Genomic DNA, 18,883 nt, shown 5'->3' with positions numbered 1-18,883 from the left:
ACCCTTAGGTAGACCAGTATAAATAGCATTGCAATAATCAAGCCGAGAGAAAATAAAAGCATGAATTAATTTCTTGGCATCATCAAAAGATAGGAAAGAACGAATTTTGGCAATATTTCTTAAACGATAAAAACAAGTTTTTGTAACTTGATTAATATGAGATTTAAAATTTAGATCACAATCGAAAATAACACCCAGGTTCTTTAATTATTTTTTGGATTTTGAACCTAAAAAACACAATTCTGCTTCAATCCTCTCTCGCTCAGGTTTTTTTTTTCCCACAATAAGAATTTCAGTTTTATCTTTATTTAACTTTTAAAAATTAGCAGTCATCCATTGAACAATATTGGACATGCAGTTGGACAAATTTTTCATGTAAAAACAAAACGGTGCTGCGTGTAAAAGTTGAAATATTTTTGTTCTTATTAATATATAAGAATATTGATAAATATGAATAAATATTATTGTTATATTCTTATATATCATCAAGCTGTCTAAAAATGAGGCACTGCTAAAGACACAAATGTTTAACAGTCATGAACGTCTGTCAAGCATGTTTACAGAGAAAAACAATGGAAAAACAAGTCTAAATGGAAATATAGATCTTAACTTTAATGCACAATTAATGTTTTATCTGGTGTTTTAGGTTAGAGTTTGGCTTAACCTTTGAAGGTTTAATACGGTCTCCTGATTATAACATTTTGTTTTACTTTATTGTGTTTAATTTGTTCTAAAGAACCTCCTGGATGTACTATATCCCTAAAATATCATCATCACCATACCTCTGATTTTACATTCACATCCTGCTTGTAATGTTTGGAACAGTTATGTAAGCCAGTGTGAGGGATTTAGAAATGTAGTAAATCTTTCTTATTGTCTACATTGTGACTGTATATGTGCTTTATTTCCTCAGGAAAGCTCGTCGTGAGGTTGGTGCTTTGGCTGATTTTAATAATCCCAACATCGTCCGCTACTTCTCGTCTTGGGAAGAGGACACAGCATACAAACACGAGTCGTCAGAGAGCTTCTCAGAGTAATGCACCAAACACAAGCATCTGCTCAAACTAACACAAGGCCTACAGGAATACTGTGTTTACTTTACTTTTTACTGTGTTTTTTACCACTTAGAGCAAGTTCACTACACAGACACAACACACTACATATATATATATATATATATATATATATATATATATATATATATATATATATATATATATATATATATATACATATAATGGGCATGGTAAAGAATAGGGATGTAACGGTATTGTAAAAACCGTCATACCACAATAGCAATTTTTTTCAATATTACTGTAGTCGCATGACTCGGTAAAACTATAGGTCTTCTGAGAAAATTTGCTCAGGCAAATGAAGCGAACGGGAGGTAGCGGAAACTACAATTTCGATCAGCCCAGGCGTGGTCATCATCCTTTGCGGTCTGTTGTCGCTACAGATCCAGTAATGTGGAAATGGAGTGTGTTGCTAGTAGCGGGGAAGAAAAAGAGCTGGAAATGATCGAACCTTAAGCGGGTTTTAAATGGGATGTGTGGAAGCATTTCGGTTTTCGGGGGGTTAAGCGCGCATACTCAAGAGCGGTGTTGTCGCGCGCCTAATGAAGGGCGGGACGGAGGGTGTGTCGCGTCGCGGGGGCACTTTTGATCATTTTGGAAGGGCATTTTCTATCCAAGACGAAAAAGGGCATGTGCACTGCACAGGTTGAGCCCTATGTGTGCACGTGCCTGCAAGTTGGGGAATACGACTAATAACAGTCATGGGGACTGCAGAAACACAGCACACTGTTCAGATTGATGCAGACAGTGACTTGTACCGCAAAGAGATCTCTATCTCACTCATGGTTTGTCCTCTCAAGTGGGGGAAAGACAATGCACAACGCTACCCTCTGCTGTCAACCTGGGCCAAGTCATATCTCTGTCCCAGAAACCTCAGTCCCAAATGAGAGGGTTTTTTCTGTTGCAGGGGACATTGTAAATGCCCAGAGATACCAGCTTTTACCAGATTATATTTATATGATAATTTTCCTTAAAACCCATCTCTATCTAAGTGAGTGAGTGATTAAATGTTGAATGTGATGAGTTTTCAACAATACTAAATTGAAACTTTTGAAATTTTTTTACATGGTTTAATAATTTTTTGTTATTAAAATTGAAAAATTGAAGTTCCTGTTTCGAAACTTACAGATAGATGGCTAATTTGTATGTCTTTGACACTTTTGGTACTTTTTTGGGGTATTTTCATTAGATTTGTTTTTCTTGTAAATGATTCAATAAATACCGTACCGTGACATTCATACCGAGGTATTACCGTACCGTGAAATTCTGATACCGTTACATCCCTAGTAATGAACCATAATGTGTGTGGCTGCAGTTTTAGCCTCTGTAGAACTCAGCCAGTGTTGGACAGTTGCATCGCTACAAGTAGTGATGCTACTAGCTTAACTACATTTCTCAGTAGCGTAGTGGTAGCATTGCTACTTTCTAAATTCAATAGCTTTTCAGTAGGGAAGCTATTGTATTAGTCAAGTAGCATAGTAGCGTCCACACAAGCTACATTTGCCGATTTGAGAAGTACATGTTAAGGATGCAATAACTTAATTTCTGAAGCTGTGCTCAAAAAATACTTTAGTATTTTTAATGCTTATTTCAAAATACTTCCCTTTACTATAAGTTACTATATTTGACGTGTGTAACAGCTGTTTTTACTGGATATTTTTGTTTTAGCTGTTATATGCTATAATGTGTTTCTGTTTAGTACATCATATTATTTACAGTAACTATCTGAACTGAACTATTATACCTCACCTGTTTCATTGACAGTTTCATTGATCTCTAAGATGTGATTGACTTGGATTTAAATTGCTTTGATTTAAAAATTTAAATTGTAAAAATAGCTTGGATGTAGCTAAGCTACTTTTGCCATGTAGCTTTTAGCTTCGCTTGCTACATTTCTCAGGGGTAGGGTTTAGTGTAGTTAAGCTACATTTTAAGTAGTGTAGGTAATAGCGTAGCTCACTACATTTTTCAAGTAGCTTGCACAACACTGGACTCAGCAGCCGCTGAACTAAAAAAAGCTGTTATGTCACACTCGCCCTTGCAATCGAGTCACACGCAACACTGAGACTAGCCTGGGTTGCTAGGTGTGTGCAAACCACTTGATTTGTTGTACAAATTCAATCCTGCCTCCAATCTTTAATGCTAGTGTCACCCTTAGAGACTAGTTATATCCTGTAAGGGTTTACTCACACTATGTACAGTTGCCTTGAAGCAGCCCGAAGCATGCTTGCCCCCCCTCCCGTCTCCCCCTACGGCCCGCACTCACATTACATTCTGGCCTGGGCACGCTTAAGTCATTGATGATGCACTGTTTAGCAAACGCACTCGCTCAGCACAGTTCACTCATCTTCAGTTTCGGGCTCTGGCACGCTTTGCACTCACACTACAAGTGTACCGCGCCAAAGCCCAAGTGAACCGCTCTCTGGCACACCTCTTCTAACCGGGCAGGCCCAGCCAAGTGAACCGTGCCTGAGCCCGATTCAGAGCACTTTTTATTAATTTATCTGCTTTTTTGATCTCCATTGTATGTGCATTTTTGCAAGTTTATTCATTTCTGAGAACCCATGTATAATCTGATCAAATGTGCCTTTAACCAACTATAGTATGTAGAGTGTCTTTGTGTTGGTGTCTGTGTTAATTTAGTCTCTGTCTTCTGGCCTTAGCTCTGGCAGCGGCCCGGGAACAAAGTTTCTCTACATTCAAATGGAGTTTTGTGAAGGAAACACACTCCGAGTCTGGATTAAAGAAAGAAACTCCTCAAACAAACAGTCCCCGGAGCGGAGAACAGAAGCAGCTCAGATCTACCGGCAGGTGCTGAAAGCTGTGGAGTACATTCACTCTAAATTATTGATCCACAGAGACCTGAAGGTGAGCTGATATCAATATTGATATTCGAATCAATCAATCAATCAATCAATCAATCAATCAATCAATTAATCGGTCAGTCAAACAATCAGTCAGTCAGTTAATCAATCAGTCAGTTAATTAATCAATCAATCAACCAATGTATCAATTGGTCAATCAATCAATTAATCAGTTAATCAATCAGTTAATCAATCTATCAGTCAGTCAATCAATCAGTCGATCAATTGGTCAATCAATCAATTAGTCAATCAGTCAGTCAACCAATCATCCAACCAATTAGTTAACCAGTAAACCAATCATTCAGTCATCTAATCAATTAATCAATCTGACAATCAGTCAATCAATCAACCAATCAATTAATCAATCAGTCAGTCAACCGATCAGCCAACCAATCAGTTGACCAATCACTCAATCATCTAATCAATCAATCAATCAATCAGTCAGTCAATCAATTAATCAATCATTTAATCAACCAGCCAGCCATTCAGTCAACCAATCATTCAGTTAATCAATCAATCTATCTATCTATCAATTGGTCAATCAATCAATCAATTAATCAGTTAATCAATCAGTCAGTCAATCAATCAATCAATCAGTCAGTCTGTCAGTCAACCAATCAGTCAACCAATTGGTCAATCAATCAACTAGTCAATCAGTCAGTCAACCAATCATCCAACCAATTAGTTAACCAATCACTCAATCATCTACTCAATCAATCAATTAGTCAGTTAGTCAATCAATTAATCAATCATTTAATCGATCAGCCAGCTAGTCAGTCAACCAATCAGTCAGTCAATCAATCAACCATTTGTCAGTCAAATAGTCAACTAATCAGTCAGTCAATTAATCAATCAGTCAATTAATCAATCAACCAGTCAGTCCAGTCAGTCAACCAATCAGCCAATTAATTAGTCAATCAATCAACCAGTCAATCAATCAGTCAGTCCACCAATCATCCAACCAATCAGTTAACGAAACAGTTAACCACTAAACCAATCAGTTAATCATCTAATCAATCAGTCAGTCAGGCAACCAACCAATCAATCAGTCAACCAATCAGTCCAGTCAGTCAACCAATCAGTCCAGTCAGTCAACCAATCAGTCAATTAATTAGTCAATCAATCAACCAACCAGTCAATCAGTCACTCAACCAATCATCCAACCAATCAGTTAACCAATAAACAATCAGTCAATCATCTAATCAATCAGTCAACCAATCAACCAATCAATTAGTCAATCAATCAATCAATCAATCAATCCACCAATCCATCAATCAATCAATCAACCAATGAGTCAATCAGTCATTCAGTCAGTCAACTGTTTTATCAGACTAAATACATTCTAGGCTTCTGTTATAATGCTGCTCTGTGCATTCTAATACAACACATTCATTGATTTCAATTCATGACTTTTGGTTTTGTTTCTGCATTTCAGCCTCCAAACATAATGTTCAGCAGCGAGGGAAGAGTAAAGGTTGGAGACTTTGGCCTCGTGACTGCGGCAGAAAATGAAAATGAGGAGCAACTGCTGGAACGAACTAAAAGGACGGGAACACGTACCTACATGAGCCCAGAGCAGGTCAGTCAAGAGATCTACATTCTAATCTACATCAGACACTGTTAACAAGTCATATTGGCTTTGGTAAGAGTGCATATTTCCAAAATAGCTCATACAAAATAATAAATCCGGCACAATAAGATCCTCTGCAATTATAAAGTTTAGATTTTGTATGATTTTAAATTGTAGGAATCTATATAGTGTCTACGTGACTTTAGTAACATTCACATACTGTTGTAGTTCTTGATAACACTGTTATCTGTATCTACAGTTGCTGGTCAAATAATAAGATTACCAAAAAAAGTTGATTTATTTCACTAATTCCATTCAAAAAGTGAAACGTGAATGATGTATACATTCATTCCACACAGACTGATATATTTCAAGTGTTTATTTCTTTTAATTTTGATGACAACTAATGAAAACCCCAAATTTAGTTTCTCAGAAAATTGAAAAAAAAAGGTTGAGTATTGAAGAAACCTGTTGCCTCACTCTAATCAGCTAATTAACTTAAAACACCTGCAACAGCCTTTACTTGGGCTGCGTCTGAAACCGCCTTCTACTCAGTAGGTACTGCATTTGAATTTAAACGTACTGTTCGGCCGTTAGAAAAGTACGATCTATACAGTATGAATGTGAAAAGTATGAATTGAATTCGGACGCACTACATCCGCCATTTTGTCATGGTCATGTGACCTACCTGCGTCAGTTGCGTCACCTCACTTCCATTCATAAATTCTCTCACGGGGCATTATGGGATAGCGCAGCGTGCATGGGATGCGCACTCCAGAATCTCGCCGGAAGTAGTAAGTCATCCGGGTACTTCTTGCATACTGATTTTCGAATTCTATGAATTCGGACATACTACTCGGATCGCATACTGATTTTAGCGTACTATATAGTGTGGAAGTATGCGGTTTCGGACGCAGCCTTGGTCTCTCAGTCCAGCCTACAGAACTACACAATCATGGGGAAGACGGCTGATTTGACAGATATCCAAAATATGACTATTGACAACTTGCACAAGGGGGGCAAGACACAAAAGGTCATTGCAAAAGAGGCTGGCTGTTCACAGAGGTCTGTATCCAAGCACATTAGTAGAGAGGCGAAGGGGGGGGGGGGAAAGATGTGGTAGAAAAAAGGTGTACAAGCAAAAGGGGTTACCCGCACCCTGGAGAGAATTGTAAACCAAAACTCATTCAAAAATGTGAGGGAGATTTACAAAGAGTGGACTGCAGCTGGAGTGTGCTTCAAGAAATACTACGCGTCACTATAACATACAAAAATATGTACGTTTATATATAAGTTATATGCTTATATTAATTAGTGCTGGGTTTAATCATGATTAATCGTATCAAAAATAGTTTTTTTTTTTTTTTACATAATACTGTATATATGTGTGTATTATATGTTTATTATGTATATGTGACACAACTATACAAAACAATTTTGTTACTTTGATATTTACTTTGATATTGAAATTTATATATAATTTGTGTCATATACACATACATTTTATATCTATGTATAATTAAATAAACATTCTCTTAAATATATGCATGCATGTGTGTATTAAAACATGATAAATATGCACAGTACACACTCATATATTTATTCATTCATTTTCTTGTCGGCTTAGTCCCTTTATTAATCCGGGGTCGCCACAGCCACCAACGAACCACCAACCACCAACTTATCTAGCATGTTTTTACGCAGCCGATGCCCTTTCAGCTGCAACCTATCTCTGGGAAACATCCACACACACTCATTCACACTTATACTTAGGACATTTTACCCTACCCAATTCAACAATACCACATGTCTTTGGACTGTGGGGGAAGCCGGAGCACCCGGAGGAAACCCACGCGAACGCAGGGAGACACTCATATATATTATGTCAAAACAAACTTTTAGTTTGGATGTGATTAATTGTACTTCAGTTTTGCTCAGCACTAAATCGATGGCTGCGTCCGAAACCGCATACTTCCATACTATATAGTACGCTTAAATCAGTATGCGAGCCGAGTAGTACGTCCGAATTCATAGAATTCGAAAATCAGTATGCGAGAAGTACCCGGATGACTTACTACTTCCGGCGAGATTCTGAAGTGCGCATCGAATTCATGAATGAGAGTAAAGCGACGCAATTGACGCAAGTAGGTCATGTGACCATGACAAAACGGCGGATGTAGTGCATCCGAATTCCATTCATACTTTTCACGTTCATACTGTATAGAACGTAGTTTTTAAATGGCCGAGTAGTACGTTTAAATTCAAATGCAGTACCTACTGAGTTGTAGGCGGTTTCGGACGCAGCCTAAGTTAACTTGACTAACACTGTTTTGTACATCTTTGTTGTAAACTGATTATCTAGATGAATCAAACAACATATGACAGAAAGGTGGACATCTACGCTCTGGGTCTCATCTATTTTGAACTCGTCTGGAATCTTGGCACAGTGCATGAAAAGGAAAAGGTTTGATTTGTTTTTTTAAACATTACAATCTATTTATTTTTAGAGACCTTTTTCTTGGAACGCAAAATTACCCATGATGCTTTGCGTGTATGCGCAAGGAGAATGCGAAGAACTTCCGGTCGGCAGCTGATGCGTGTAAACGGTCACATTTAGACAGCTTTGAAACGATAGTTTTAATCTATTTTACCTGCTTTTATCCTCTTTGAGCTAATACTGTTGTCCATCAGCAGCATCTCCTGGACTGATCATTTAAAGAAATGCGGTCTAATAGGATGGAAAACAGCTGCTGTGAGGCGTTTTCCCCTCGTTGTCAGACGGCATCTTCTGCAGTTTAAATGAAGCCTCGTCATCGCTAAAGTCAACATTTTCTCTTTATTTCAAATATATAACCAGCCCAAACTAATGTAGTTCACCAAAATGTTTGACACACACACGTAGCCTGTACTGTGCCACTGACACACTGATTTAATAACTGTGACAAAGTGAAAATATAGGCGAGTGTCATTTCCAAATGACAGAAAAACACAAACCGTGGTGAAAACAACACACAAAATAAAACACAAACGGCTCGCGATTAGAATGAACAGCAAATCAGCAGCAGAGGATCAATAACAGACTTTTATTGCTCATTTTTGTAAATTGCACGACTTTCATACCTGTTAAGTTTCATGCCAGTACTCTGGTTTGCTCTCTCTCTCTCTCTCTCTCTCTCTCTCTGTATGTGTGTGTGTGTTAAAGAGCCGCTGAGCTAACAGCTGACAGGCTGGGAACACACACACACACTGTATTTCTGACGGCAGACACGTGAACTAGGAGAAGGTTTTTCTTGTATTTCTGACGCGCTTGAACCACACGTGACAGATTATAACGGCTTTAACAGACACATTTCTAAGTTGTGTGTCACAAAAACACTCTGTTATCCATTAAAAACGTTATTGAAACCCATTTTCGGAGCGCAAATTACCAGTTGTACACGCTGTAAACGGAAGTGTTTAGCATTCTGCCGGAAGACGCTGGTCGCTATGGCGCCCTCCATGCAGCAGCCATGAAAAAGGTCTATATGTGTGTTTGAATAAATTCAGAACTTTTTTTTATTTTAGTCTGTGTAAATGATTCTCTTGCTTGGTGTTTTTGTCTTTTAAGTTTCTAAAGGATTATCATATACAATAAATTTTATACTAGAGAAAAAGAACTTTAGTAGGTAACCAAGATTATTTTTCTGACTTTATTGCCAGATGTATTTTCTTATATTGAGAGCAATATGACATTACATTTTTTATATCTGTCGTTATACTTCTCAGTGTATTAGATTTACAGCAATATTGAGGACTATGTATTTATTTATTTTTTATCGTTTATTTAATTTTTACTGTGTATAAAAAATGATGCAGTTTTCTCGTTGTGTGTTTTTTTAGATATGGGATAAGTTAAGAGTGAGGGTTTTTCCAGTGCAGTTCACAAAGATGTTTATCTTTGAGGTGAGTGTCATTTCATGATCAACTTTTTTTGTACCAGTAGGCTTGTGCAGTTTTCAGATTTTGATACTGTCATACCTCCTCCCTATTTTACCTTGGTATCCGGTATTACCGTGCATAATAAAAAACAAAAAGATGTAAGGCTAACGCCTGTTTCACACCGCAAGCGTCAGCGGCGCGTGAGCAGAGCGTGAGCAGCGCGTATGTCGAGCAGTAGCAGCACGCAGGCGTTTGCCTTTCACACCAGCTGCGTCTGCAGCGCGCAGCTCTTCGGCAGCTGCTGCTGAGATCAACCTATCTCTGTCTATTCTATCTAGTTACCCATGTCTCTCTATATACAAATACACTTTTTAAACTTTTCATCTGCACCAAGGCCCCTCCTATGCTGTTTCTTTAACCTGCAAATGTTTATTTTACAAATTTTATAGATCAAATAGTGCTGTATGCTTCTCAAGCTAACTTATATGAGAAGTGTTTACAGTCAGAGGACAATCGCCTGTGATATTATGTCATTTGTTTTTTGATTATCAGGTTGCTGTAGACCAAGTTATAATCATATTTATACAATATAGTTATAATGATATTTATACATGATCAAACTAGTGTTACTTTCTCCGCTTCAGTGATGTCCAGCGGCAGAATAACAGCTCGTTGATTCATTCTCGTGCAGATGATGAGACGGACAAAAGTAACCAAGGCATGTCATTCTTTTACTTATTTTCGTGTCGTCAGGTTCACAGTGCAAACAGCTCCCGGTAGGAATAACTCGAGTGAACATAAAACAAAGCCGATTAAAACTTTCTTCCTCTGCTCAGCTGCACAGAACACAGCGAGCTCACATCATCCAGCATCCGTGTCGAACTACACTACCCACAATACACTTCGCCATGGACTACAAATCCCGTAAATATTCCATTTCCCCTCTCCTACAACACTAGAGTGCAACTTAAGCAAAACTGATACTAAAATTGTTTTACATTTGGTTTTGTAGTTCGGGCCTAAATAAATGTTTGTTGCCGTTTTTAATCGTTTTAAGTTAATTTGAATGACTATATATAAACCATTTGACATTATTAACGCATTTATTGGGTAAAATTGCTACTTTTACATTCAATGTGTTTTGGTCATTATCAATGCACTGTCACTTTAATTGAGCGTGAGCAGCGCGTCGAAAATAGACCCAGCGCCGAAACTATCGCTGCACTGCTGCTTCGGCGACGCTCACGCCTCGCTCTGACGCGCTGCTGCTGCGTGCGGTATGAAAGCTCTAATCTGTTAACATGGACGCCGAAAACACACGCGCTGCTCACGCTCTGCTCACGCGCCGCTCACGATTGCGGTGTAAAACAGGCGTAAGACAGCTTCAACAAACTGTTGGCTCTTGCCTAAACCATTCAGAAACTGAATACAATATATGCGACCTTAGGTTCGCGGTCACCTGTTTTTCTTGATTGTATTAGAGATCTGCGCGGGTCTAAATTTTAGGGGGGGTGATGTGTTCGCGAACAGAAGAGCAAAACCAAAAGCCACCCATATAACAAGCTAAAACAAGCTGTCTGTATAAACACACACACAGCACACAGCGTCACGCTCTCTCTCTCATTACCATGCATACAAACACACACACACACAGCATACATGTAGATGAGCACATGCTCACTTGCTCGGGAGCGGTATTGTTAGACCGCCCGCTCCTGTTCAAATTACACCAGATTTACTGACCGCTCCCGCGCTTTATTCAGAAATTTATTCCCGCGCTGCAAGAAATCTGGTTGGCTCCCGTGGTCTACCTCGTCTCCCTTTTTGTTTGGTTGTGACGGTATAATGGTATTGAAACTGATACCGTTGCTATTTTTAGATCCCGCAGTAAACCATATTACCGTATTACCGCCCAAGCCTATGTACTTGTGTTAAAAATAAAATATGCAGAAATAATCAGTAATTAAGGAATAATGTACAACCAATCGGATGATATTTCAGAATAAAGCCTTGTAATTATCAAGATATACTGGCCACATGTGTGACTGGATGCTGTGGAACTGTCAGCCTGAGGGTAGCAGAGAGAAAAGTCTATGGCATATACTACGATATGCAGGGTGTTTTTTAAAGATAGTTGGAAAAATACGCTAATACACTTTAGTATGGTTTAAAACCTTTTTACTATAATTTACTATTGTATTTTAGTTTAATTACTGGTACATGGGACCTGTGCAGTGCTTTCAAACAGTAGAAATATATGTAATCGACGTCTAATCTCTCGCTATACACTTTACTAACCCATGAGGGTGTTTAAACCTTTGAATCAAAATTTGAAGCAGTCACGTGAGTATAGGCGAAAATGAAGCTTCGGACGTCACTGATCACGTGATGATGGCAAAACGAATCAAGCTCCGGTACACTGCTTTACTGCGAGATGTATTGTTTTTCTTTTGATACATGCTTCGAAGCCTCGGCGCACAACGTCACATCATTAGAATTATTTATACAATGAAGACTATATGGTGTTAATTTACATTTGATCATTGCATTTCTGAACCTCAATGCTGTTCGACTCCACTGAAATCTATGAAGCGCGGTTTAATTTATTTTTGTTCTGTGCATTATTTTATTTGGTAATTTTTTTTTGTATATTTTATGCAGATGCACTCCTTCAAAATTTTAAATACTTGCCGTATAGAGTTTGTCAAGTCATCTTGTGAAATTATATTCAAATCGCAATGTATATCACAGAAAAACTAAGGGCTCTATTTTGACGGTCCATGCGCAGAGCGCAAAACGCAGGGCGCAAACGCTTTCAGGGCGTGTCAGAACGCGTTTTTGCTAATTTAAGGACGGGAAAATCCGCTTTGCGCCGTGGCGCATGGTCTAAAAGGGTTGAATTTATTTTCTTAATGAGTTATAGGTGTGTTTTGACAATAAACCAATCAGAGTCTCATCTCCCATTCCCTTTAAGAGCCAGCTGCGTCACGCCAAGAGCGCATTCACTATTTACAGGACGCAAAGTAAGTCTAAGTGGAAAAAATGAGCATTTCACAAGCAAACAGTTAACAGAAAACTGTTAAACAGAGCATCTACTGCGTGAGAATGAGAGATAATGGATCTACTTTCACTTTCGCTCTTGGATAGGGAAACCTTTACGCACAGACATCAATTAGTCTATAAATAATTAATTGTGTTTGTTAAGCGCAAATATTCGTTGCAAAACTATTTCTAAATTCAGTTCTAATTTCCAGCAAACGAATAAATGAACAATAATAACAAAATGTGCTCAAAAACCTGAGTTATATCCTAAAACACATGCTGCGCCCCATATGGTCTAAAACAGGGGTCTCAAACTCAATTTACCTGGGGGCCGCAGGAGGCAAAGTCTGGGTGAGGCTGGGCCGCATAAGGGATTTCACAAAAAAAAGTCCTCAAATGTCATTATTAACAGTTTTAATTATTTCTTCTGAACATGAAGTGTCCTGAACATCAATAGAACATTGAGTGAAGATTATGAACAGTTCTTCTGAACATGGCATCTTTTGCCTACTCCTTACTGCCAGAGACTTGACAGCGCTTCTTCTCACAAATCTGAACCACATTTGGCTTTAGAGCGGAAGCAGTTGAGACCCTCAGTATGGCTTGAAGATGATCATCATTAAGTCTAGACCTGTACTTTGACTTATTGAAGTCCTAGGGAAAAAAGTGGGGGAACTCACTCAAAACTTCCATTCCCTCACCTAAAAAAAGGCGTATATATGTATAAATAAAACACCCCCACCCCACTCCAGTCACATCAGTCTGTACCAGTCTGTATCTACCTATAATATATATAAGATGCAGGGCAGGCACGTGCACACATAGGGCCCAACCTGTGCAGTGCACATGCCCTTTTTAGTCTTGCATAGAAAGTGCCCTTCCAAAATGATCAAAAGTGCCCCCGCGACGCGACACACCCTCGGTCCCGCCCTTCAGTAGGCGCGCGATAACACCGCTCTTGAGTACGCGCACGACAACACAGCTGATCAGAACTCGCGCGACAACACGGCGGGCGGGGAATGCCAGTGACCGCTGTGTACGGATAGAATCAGCGGAGCGGGGAGCGCTCTCTCTCCCCGCTCTGCTGATTTTGTAAGTGTACAGCGGTCGGCGCGGGCCACAAAATATTGCACTGAGGGCCGCAAATGGGCCGGGGGCCGCGAGTTTGAGACCCCTGGTCTAAAACCTGACAGGTGGACAAATCTAAGCTTGTTTTTAATAAAACAAATATAAATATGCATATAATAAATAATACTGCTAATAATAATAACATTATACAAAAGCAAATTGGTATGAATGAACTGAAAAAGCCCCCCGAGATGAAGAAGACATAAAAGCAGTGATTATTCATATTTATGTAGGCTAGAAAATAATATGTTTTGTAATATTTTAATCCTTTATATTTATATTCTGTATCTATTCTTATTATATACTATATTTATCCTTAATATTTGATTTTTTTCATATGTAAAGATATTTGCCTATTGCTCTCTTGTGTGTATTAAGCAGTGCGTAAACAGCGTAGCTCAACGCCTCAAAACGACTCTTGCGCCAAGCTGAAACTACCAAAAGACTATTGCGCCACACTGCGCCGAGTGTATGATAGGGCCCTAAATATCCCCAATGTCAGTTTTTTTCCAATTTTGTGCAGCCCAAGTGAACATGGCCTAACTTGTTCTTGTGTTTTGTTGACTCTGATAAAAACAGCACAAGTTAATGGAGCGAATGCTGAGTCCCAGACCTGAAGACAGACCAGATGCCACAGACCTGATCCTGGATCTGGATCAACATTACACACTCCTGAAGACGGATCAAGACCTCAGGACCGTCTGATAGACCAGCTCCTCTCTTATAGGATCATTTAGGTAGAGCACATACAGTTGAAGCCAAAATTATTCACTCTCCAGTTGAAATGATTATGTTTTTAATATTTCCCGAGGTCTGTTTAATGCACGTTTCTAAACATAATAGTTAATAACTCATTTCTAATAACTGATTTCTTTTATCTTTGCCATGATGACAGCACATAATATTTGACTATATATTCTAGATATTCAAGATACTAGTATTCAGCCTAACGCTACATTTAAAGGCTTAACTGGTTAATCAGTTTAATTAGGCAAGTCATTGTATAACAGTGGTTTGTTCTGTAGATTAGGGGTTCTCAACCCTTTTCACTTCGTGAATATTATTTTAATATAATATTTTAAAAAACACACACACAGATACAAAGAGAAGCACAGGTAAAATGTGAGATTGCAAAAGACTAGCTTCTGCTTTAAACTGGACTGACTGAATATCTACTATTAAATATCTACTATTCACAAATATACGCACAAATGAAACGCATCGGTCTGATGGTGGTTGAGTTATTATTGGGAGATCGCTGACAGGAACAGTGAACAGCTGCGCCAGAGCATGTCTGAAGCAAGCTGCAGTCTCCCGCTCTCCCTCGTGAAGCAAATACGGAAGTAACTGAAACTGCAATTCATCGTTATTCCGCTAGTCCTGGATCCATATGGAGCAAATTTCTATTGAGCCCACTATTAAAATGGCCAACTTTACAGCAAAAAAATGGTGTTTACATCCTGGTACAAATGACGATTTTGGTGCATATAGCTAATATTACCCTTCATGACAGCTATTATGCTGCGTTCACACCAGACGCGGCACGCTCGTCAAGCGCGAGTGATTTACATGTTAAGTCAATGCAAACGCGCAAATAGACATCCTGCGGCGCAATACACGCGAAAGACGCGGCGTGAATGACGCAAATTGCACGAATGGCGTGGGACGAATTGAGCGTTTTGCGCGTTTGACGCGCTTAACGAGCGTTTCGTGCGAATCTCTCGATTTCGAAAATCTGAACTTCAGCGTACATTCGCGCCGCGTTAACCAATCAGAAGCTTGCTGTTGTGGGGGCGTGATTGTGACGTAGAACCTGTTGTCGGTGTTCCGAGGGAAATCTTCCAGCCTTCACCGACAACAGTTCATCAGACTGGGCTGGGCTCAGTCAGAAGCACCGCTGAAAGCCTCCGTCATCCAGGTTCAGTTTCTGGAGGAGTTTATGAGCTCACAGAGCTGGATGCACCTCTGAAAGAATGTAGTTGACTCAGACACGACCCCAAACGTATCGGCGCTGTTTATCATCCTTCATACAGCACATAAACACTGTTATTTTCTTCATAAAATCCATGTTAGCCATTTAGCTATGAAGCTAGAGTCACGGGGCAGACAGAAGCCCTGCCCATCACGCGAATCCGCGTCTGTTCTGATGTGAATTTGACACGCGAATGAAGTGGGGTTTGACGCGCGTATGAAGCGAGTAAACTCAAATGTTCATGCGGCTATTTACGCGTGAATATCGCGATTTATCCGCGCGTTCCGCGTCTGGTATGAACACAGCATTAGGGGGGTGAATGTTTTTATAACTCATCCGTTTCCTTTATATTAGGTTATATTAAGTCTGCATAATTAAGGACGTGGCCACTTGAGTGACAGCTAGTTCTTGCTGGTCGCCGTCACTTCTCCTCAACTGATTCCGGCTGATTAGCTGCTGAGCTCGGCATATACATCGAATTTTTGTGTTGTTTTATGTGGCTATACACAGTCAATTGCCTTTTGGAATTATTTCCTACAATTATCCGATGATATGGCATGCTGTGTGCACTTTATTGTGCTCACAAACCATTCACGTGGCCTCCGTTTCCCTGGTGAGTGAATTTATATATTTGTATACCATCTCCATAAATGTATTTGTTTTATTTAAGATCATTTATAATGTTCTTTAGAGCTGTAATGCACTCCAGAATCTGCCAGATTGATTAGCTGCAGGCTCTAGAACAGTCGTCTGAAGCGTTGTCATACAGAGTTATACCTGGATTTCATCAATAGCCTTGCATTTACTAACACAGACTGAAGTGTTTGGAAGTAATTTGCTTTTTCGTCCTGTAAAAAAACATCATTAGAATAATGTTTAGTGGCTCAATGTATTACAGCAGTGTTTTTAAAAGTCTAAACAAGTTATTGCTATAGTATACAGCCAAGCACATGTGGTCAGAACACAAATGAAGTATTGAGCATTTCTCCCAAAGAAAAGTCTGTCAAAGCAAAATGCTAGCAGGCGTCTGTAACTCCGCTCATGCTCCGCCTCTTTGCCCTTGTTTGGTATCCCCCCGTTGGTGTGATGACACGCGAACAAAATTGCGATTGTTGGCCACGCCTATATGTAGCTTCTTTTGCTTTCTTCAGAAACCTATGGGTGACGTCAGGGATACTACGTCCATATCTTTTACATTATGGTCTGAAGCTCATGCAGGTTCATTTTACATTCTATGGCAGAAACACCATTGAGCCTCGCTAGATCCTCCTGTATGGGCGCGTGTCCGATTTATAACACTCACAGGACATTAATCTGGACAACTATGTGGATATATTAAGTAGTTCACACAAAAATACGGATAGAGAGACTTTCACATTCACTTCATGCATAGTAAGTGAACGAACAGACATATGTGTAGGTGCAGATGCAATAATGATGCTGTTTTTACACCTTTTTGTAAGTAATTAATCAGAGAACAGGAGAAAGTGCATTACTTTGATCATTTTAATATAGCATATTAATAATAAAATCCAAAAATTATAGTATAATATTGAGAGTCAATTTTAAGCTATTTCCGCGGCCCACCGGTTGAGAATCCCTGCTGTAGACAATACAATTGCTTATTGCTTAAGGGGGCTAATAATATTGACCTTAAAATGCTTTAAAAAATGTAAAAACTGCTTTTATTACAGCCAAACTAAAAGAATAAATTAAGAAAATATTGTAGGAAATACTGTGAGAATGTCCTTGCTCTGTTAAACATCACTTGGGAAATATTAATAATTAATATTTGCTAATAATTTTGTCTTCTGCTGTACTGATTGATCACTGTGAGAGCAACAAAGTTATTTACAAATCAGATGGCAAATGTGCAATTCAGATAAACAAACTACAAAAAGATCATCTAATATCTGTATCATGTACTCCTCCTCGCGTTATTCAGACATATTCAGCTCTTTCCACACATCAAGAGTGCGCTTCACAAAGGAAAGAGCAATCAGTGTGACACATTTTTAATTGAAAGGCATAGTTCTCAAAATTTTTTATTCTGTCATCATTCACTCAGCCGGGGCGGCACCGTGGCTCAGTGGTTACAGAAGGTCGCTGTATCAGTTGGCATTTCTGTGTGGAGTTTGCATGTTCTCCCCGTGTTGGCGTGGGTTTCCTCCGGGTGCTCCGGTTTCCCCCACAGTCCAAACACATGCGCTATATAAATTGGATTAACTAAATTGGCCTGTGTATGTGTGTGTGTGTGTGTGTGTGTGTGTGTGTGTGTGTGTGTGTGTGTGTGTGTTTGTGTGAGAGTGTATGGGTGTTTCCCAGTACTAGGTTGTGGCTGGAAGAGCATCCACTGTGTAAAACATATGCCAGAATAGTTGGCGGTTCATTCCACCGTGGCGACCTCTGAAATAGAGACTAAGCCAAAGGAAAATGAATGAATGAATTGACTCAGCCTTCACTTGTTTGAAACCTGTCTGAGTTTCTTTCTTCGGTTGAACACAAAAGAAGATATTTTGAAAAATGTTAGAAACCTGTAACCATTGACTTTCATAATATTTAATTTTCCTACTATGGAAGTCAATAATTACAGCTTTCAAACATTTTTCTAAATATCTTCTTTTGTGTTCAACAGATAAAAGAAACTTGTGAAGGTTTGGAAACACTTGATGTTTTTACTAAATGGAAAGTAAATGGTCATTTTGGGTGAGTTATCCCTAGTCTAAAGCTCTTGATCACGCTGTTTCATTACTGTAATTCATTCTGCATGTTTCCATGAATTAAAAAAGGATGACGTATTGTTGGTTTCACTCTTTTTGTTTCTGCAACAATAGTTGAGTCCATCAGCTCTTCAGGAAAAGTCTCTGTCTTATTCTAAACAAATCGTCTTTTCATGAACAATGTTTTACATGTCTTAAAATTCCCATTGATGGGTTGCAGCTGGAAGCTGCGTAGAACATATGCTTGACAAGTTGGCGGTTCATTCAGCTATGGCGACCCCAGATTAATAAAGGGACTAAGCCGAAAATGAATGAATGAATGTCTTAAAATGGGGCGAGACGGTGGCTCAGTGGTGTTGCACTGTGGCCTCACTGCAAGAAGGTCGCTGGTTCGAGTCCCGGCTGGGTCAGTTGGTTTCTGTGTGGAGTTTGCATGTTCTCCCCGTGTTGGGGTGGGTTTCCTCTGGTTTCCCCCACAGTCCAAACACATGCACTACAGGGGGATTGATTAACTAAACTGGCCGTAGTGTATAAGTGTGTGTGTGAAGGAGTGTGTATGGGTGTTTGGTTGCTGGAAGAGCATCCGCTGTGTAAAA

General features: G+C 39.3%; 1 protein-coding gene across 4 annotated transcripts in view; it reads left to right on the top strand.

Moving 5' to 3' along the window:
- eif2ak2 (eukaryotic translation initiation factor 2-alpha kinase 2) overlaps positions 1-18,366 on the top strand; it is a 30,871-nt gene extending 12,505 nt beyond the window's left edge. The window contains exons 14-20 of one of the 4 annotated variants that reach the window (XM_073919098.1): positions 914-1,033; positions 3,737-3,941; positions 5,373-5,516; positions 7,870-7,971; positions 9,387-9,449; positions 14,175-14,332; positions 18,203-18,366. In XM_073919098.1, the coding sequence (XP_073775199.1) occupies positions 914-1,033; positions 3,737-3,941; positions 5,373-5,516; positions 7,870-7,971; positions 9,387-9,449; positions 14,175-14,300 (760 nt within the window). In that variant the 3' untranslated portion in view covers positions 14,301-14,332; positions 18,203-18,366. 4 annotated transcript variants of the gene reach the window in all.
- Positions 18,367-18,883: the final 517 nt, after the last annotated feature.

This window comes from Danio rerio, chromosome 13, assembly GCF_049306965.1.
Source record: "Danio rerio strain Tuebingen ecotype United States chromosome 13, GRCz12tu, whole genome shotgun sequence".
Lineage (NCBI taxonomy): Eukaryota > Metazoa > Chordata > Actinopteri > Cypriniformes > Danionidae > Danio > Danio rerio.
This window is presented reverse-complemented; position numbering and strand designations above follow the sequence as displayed.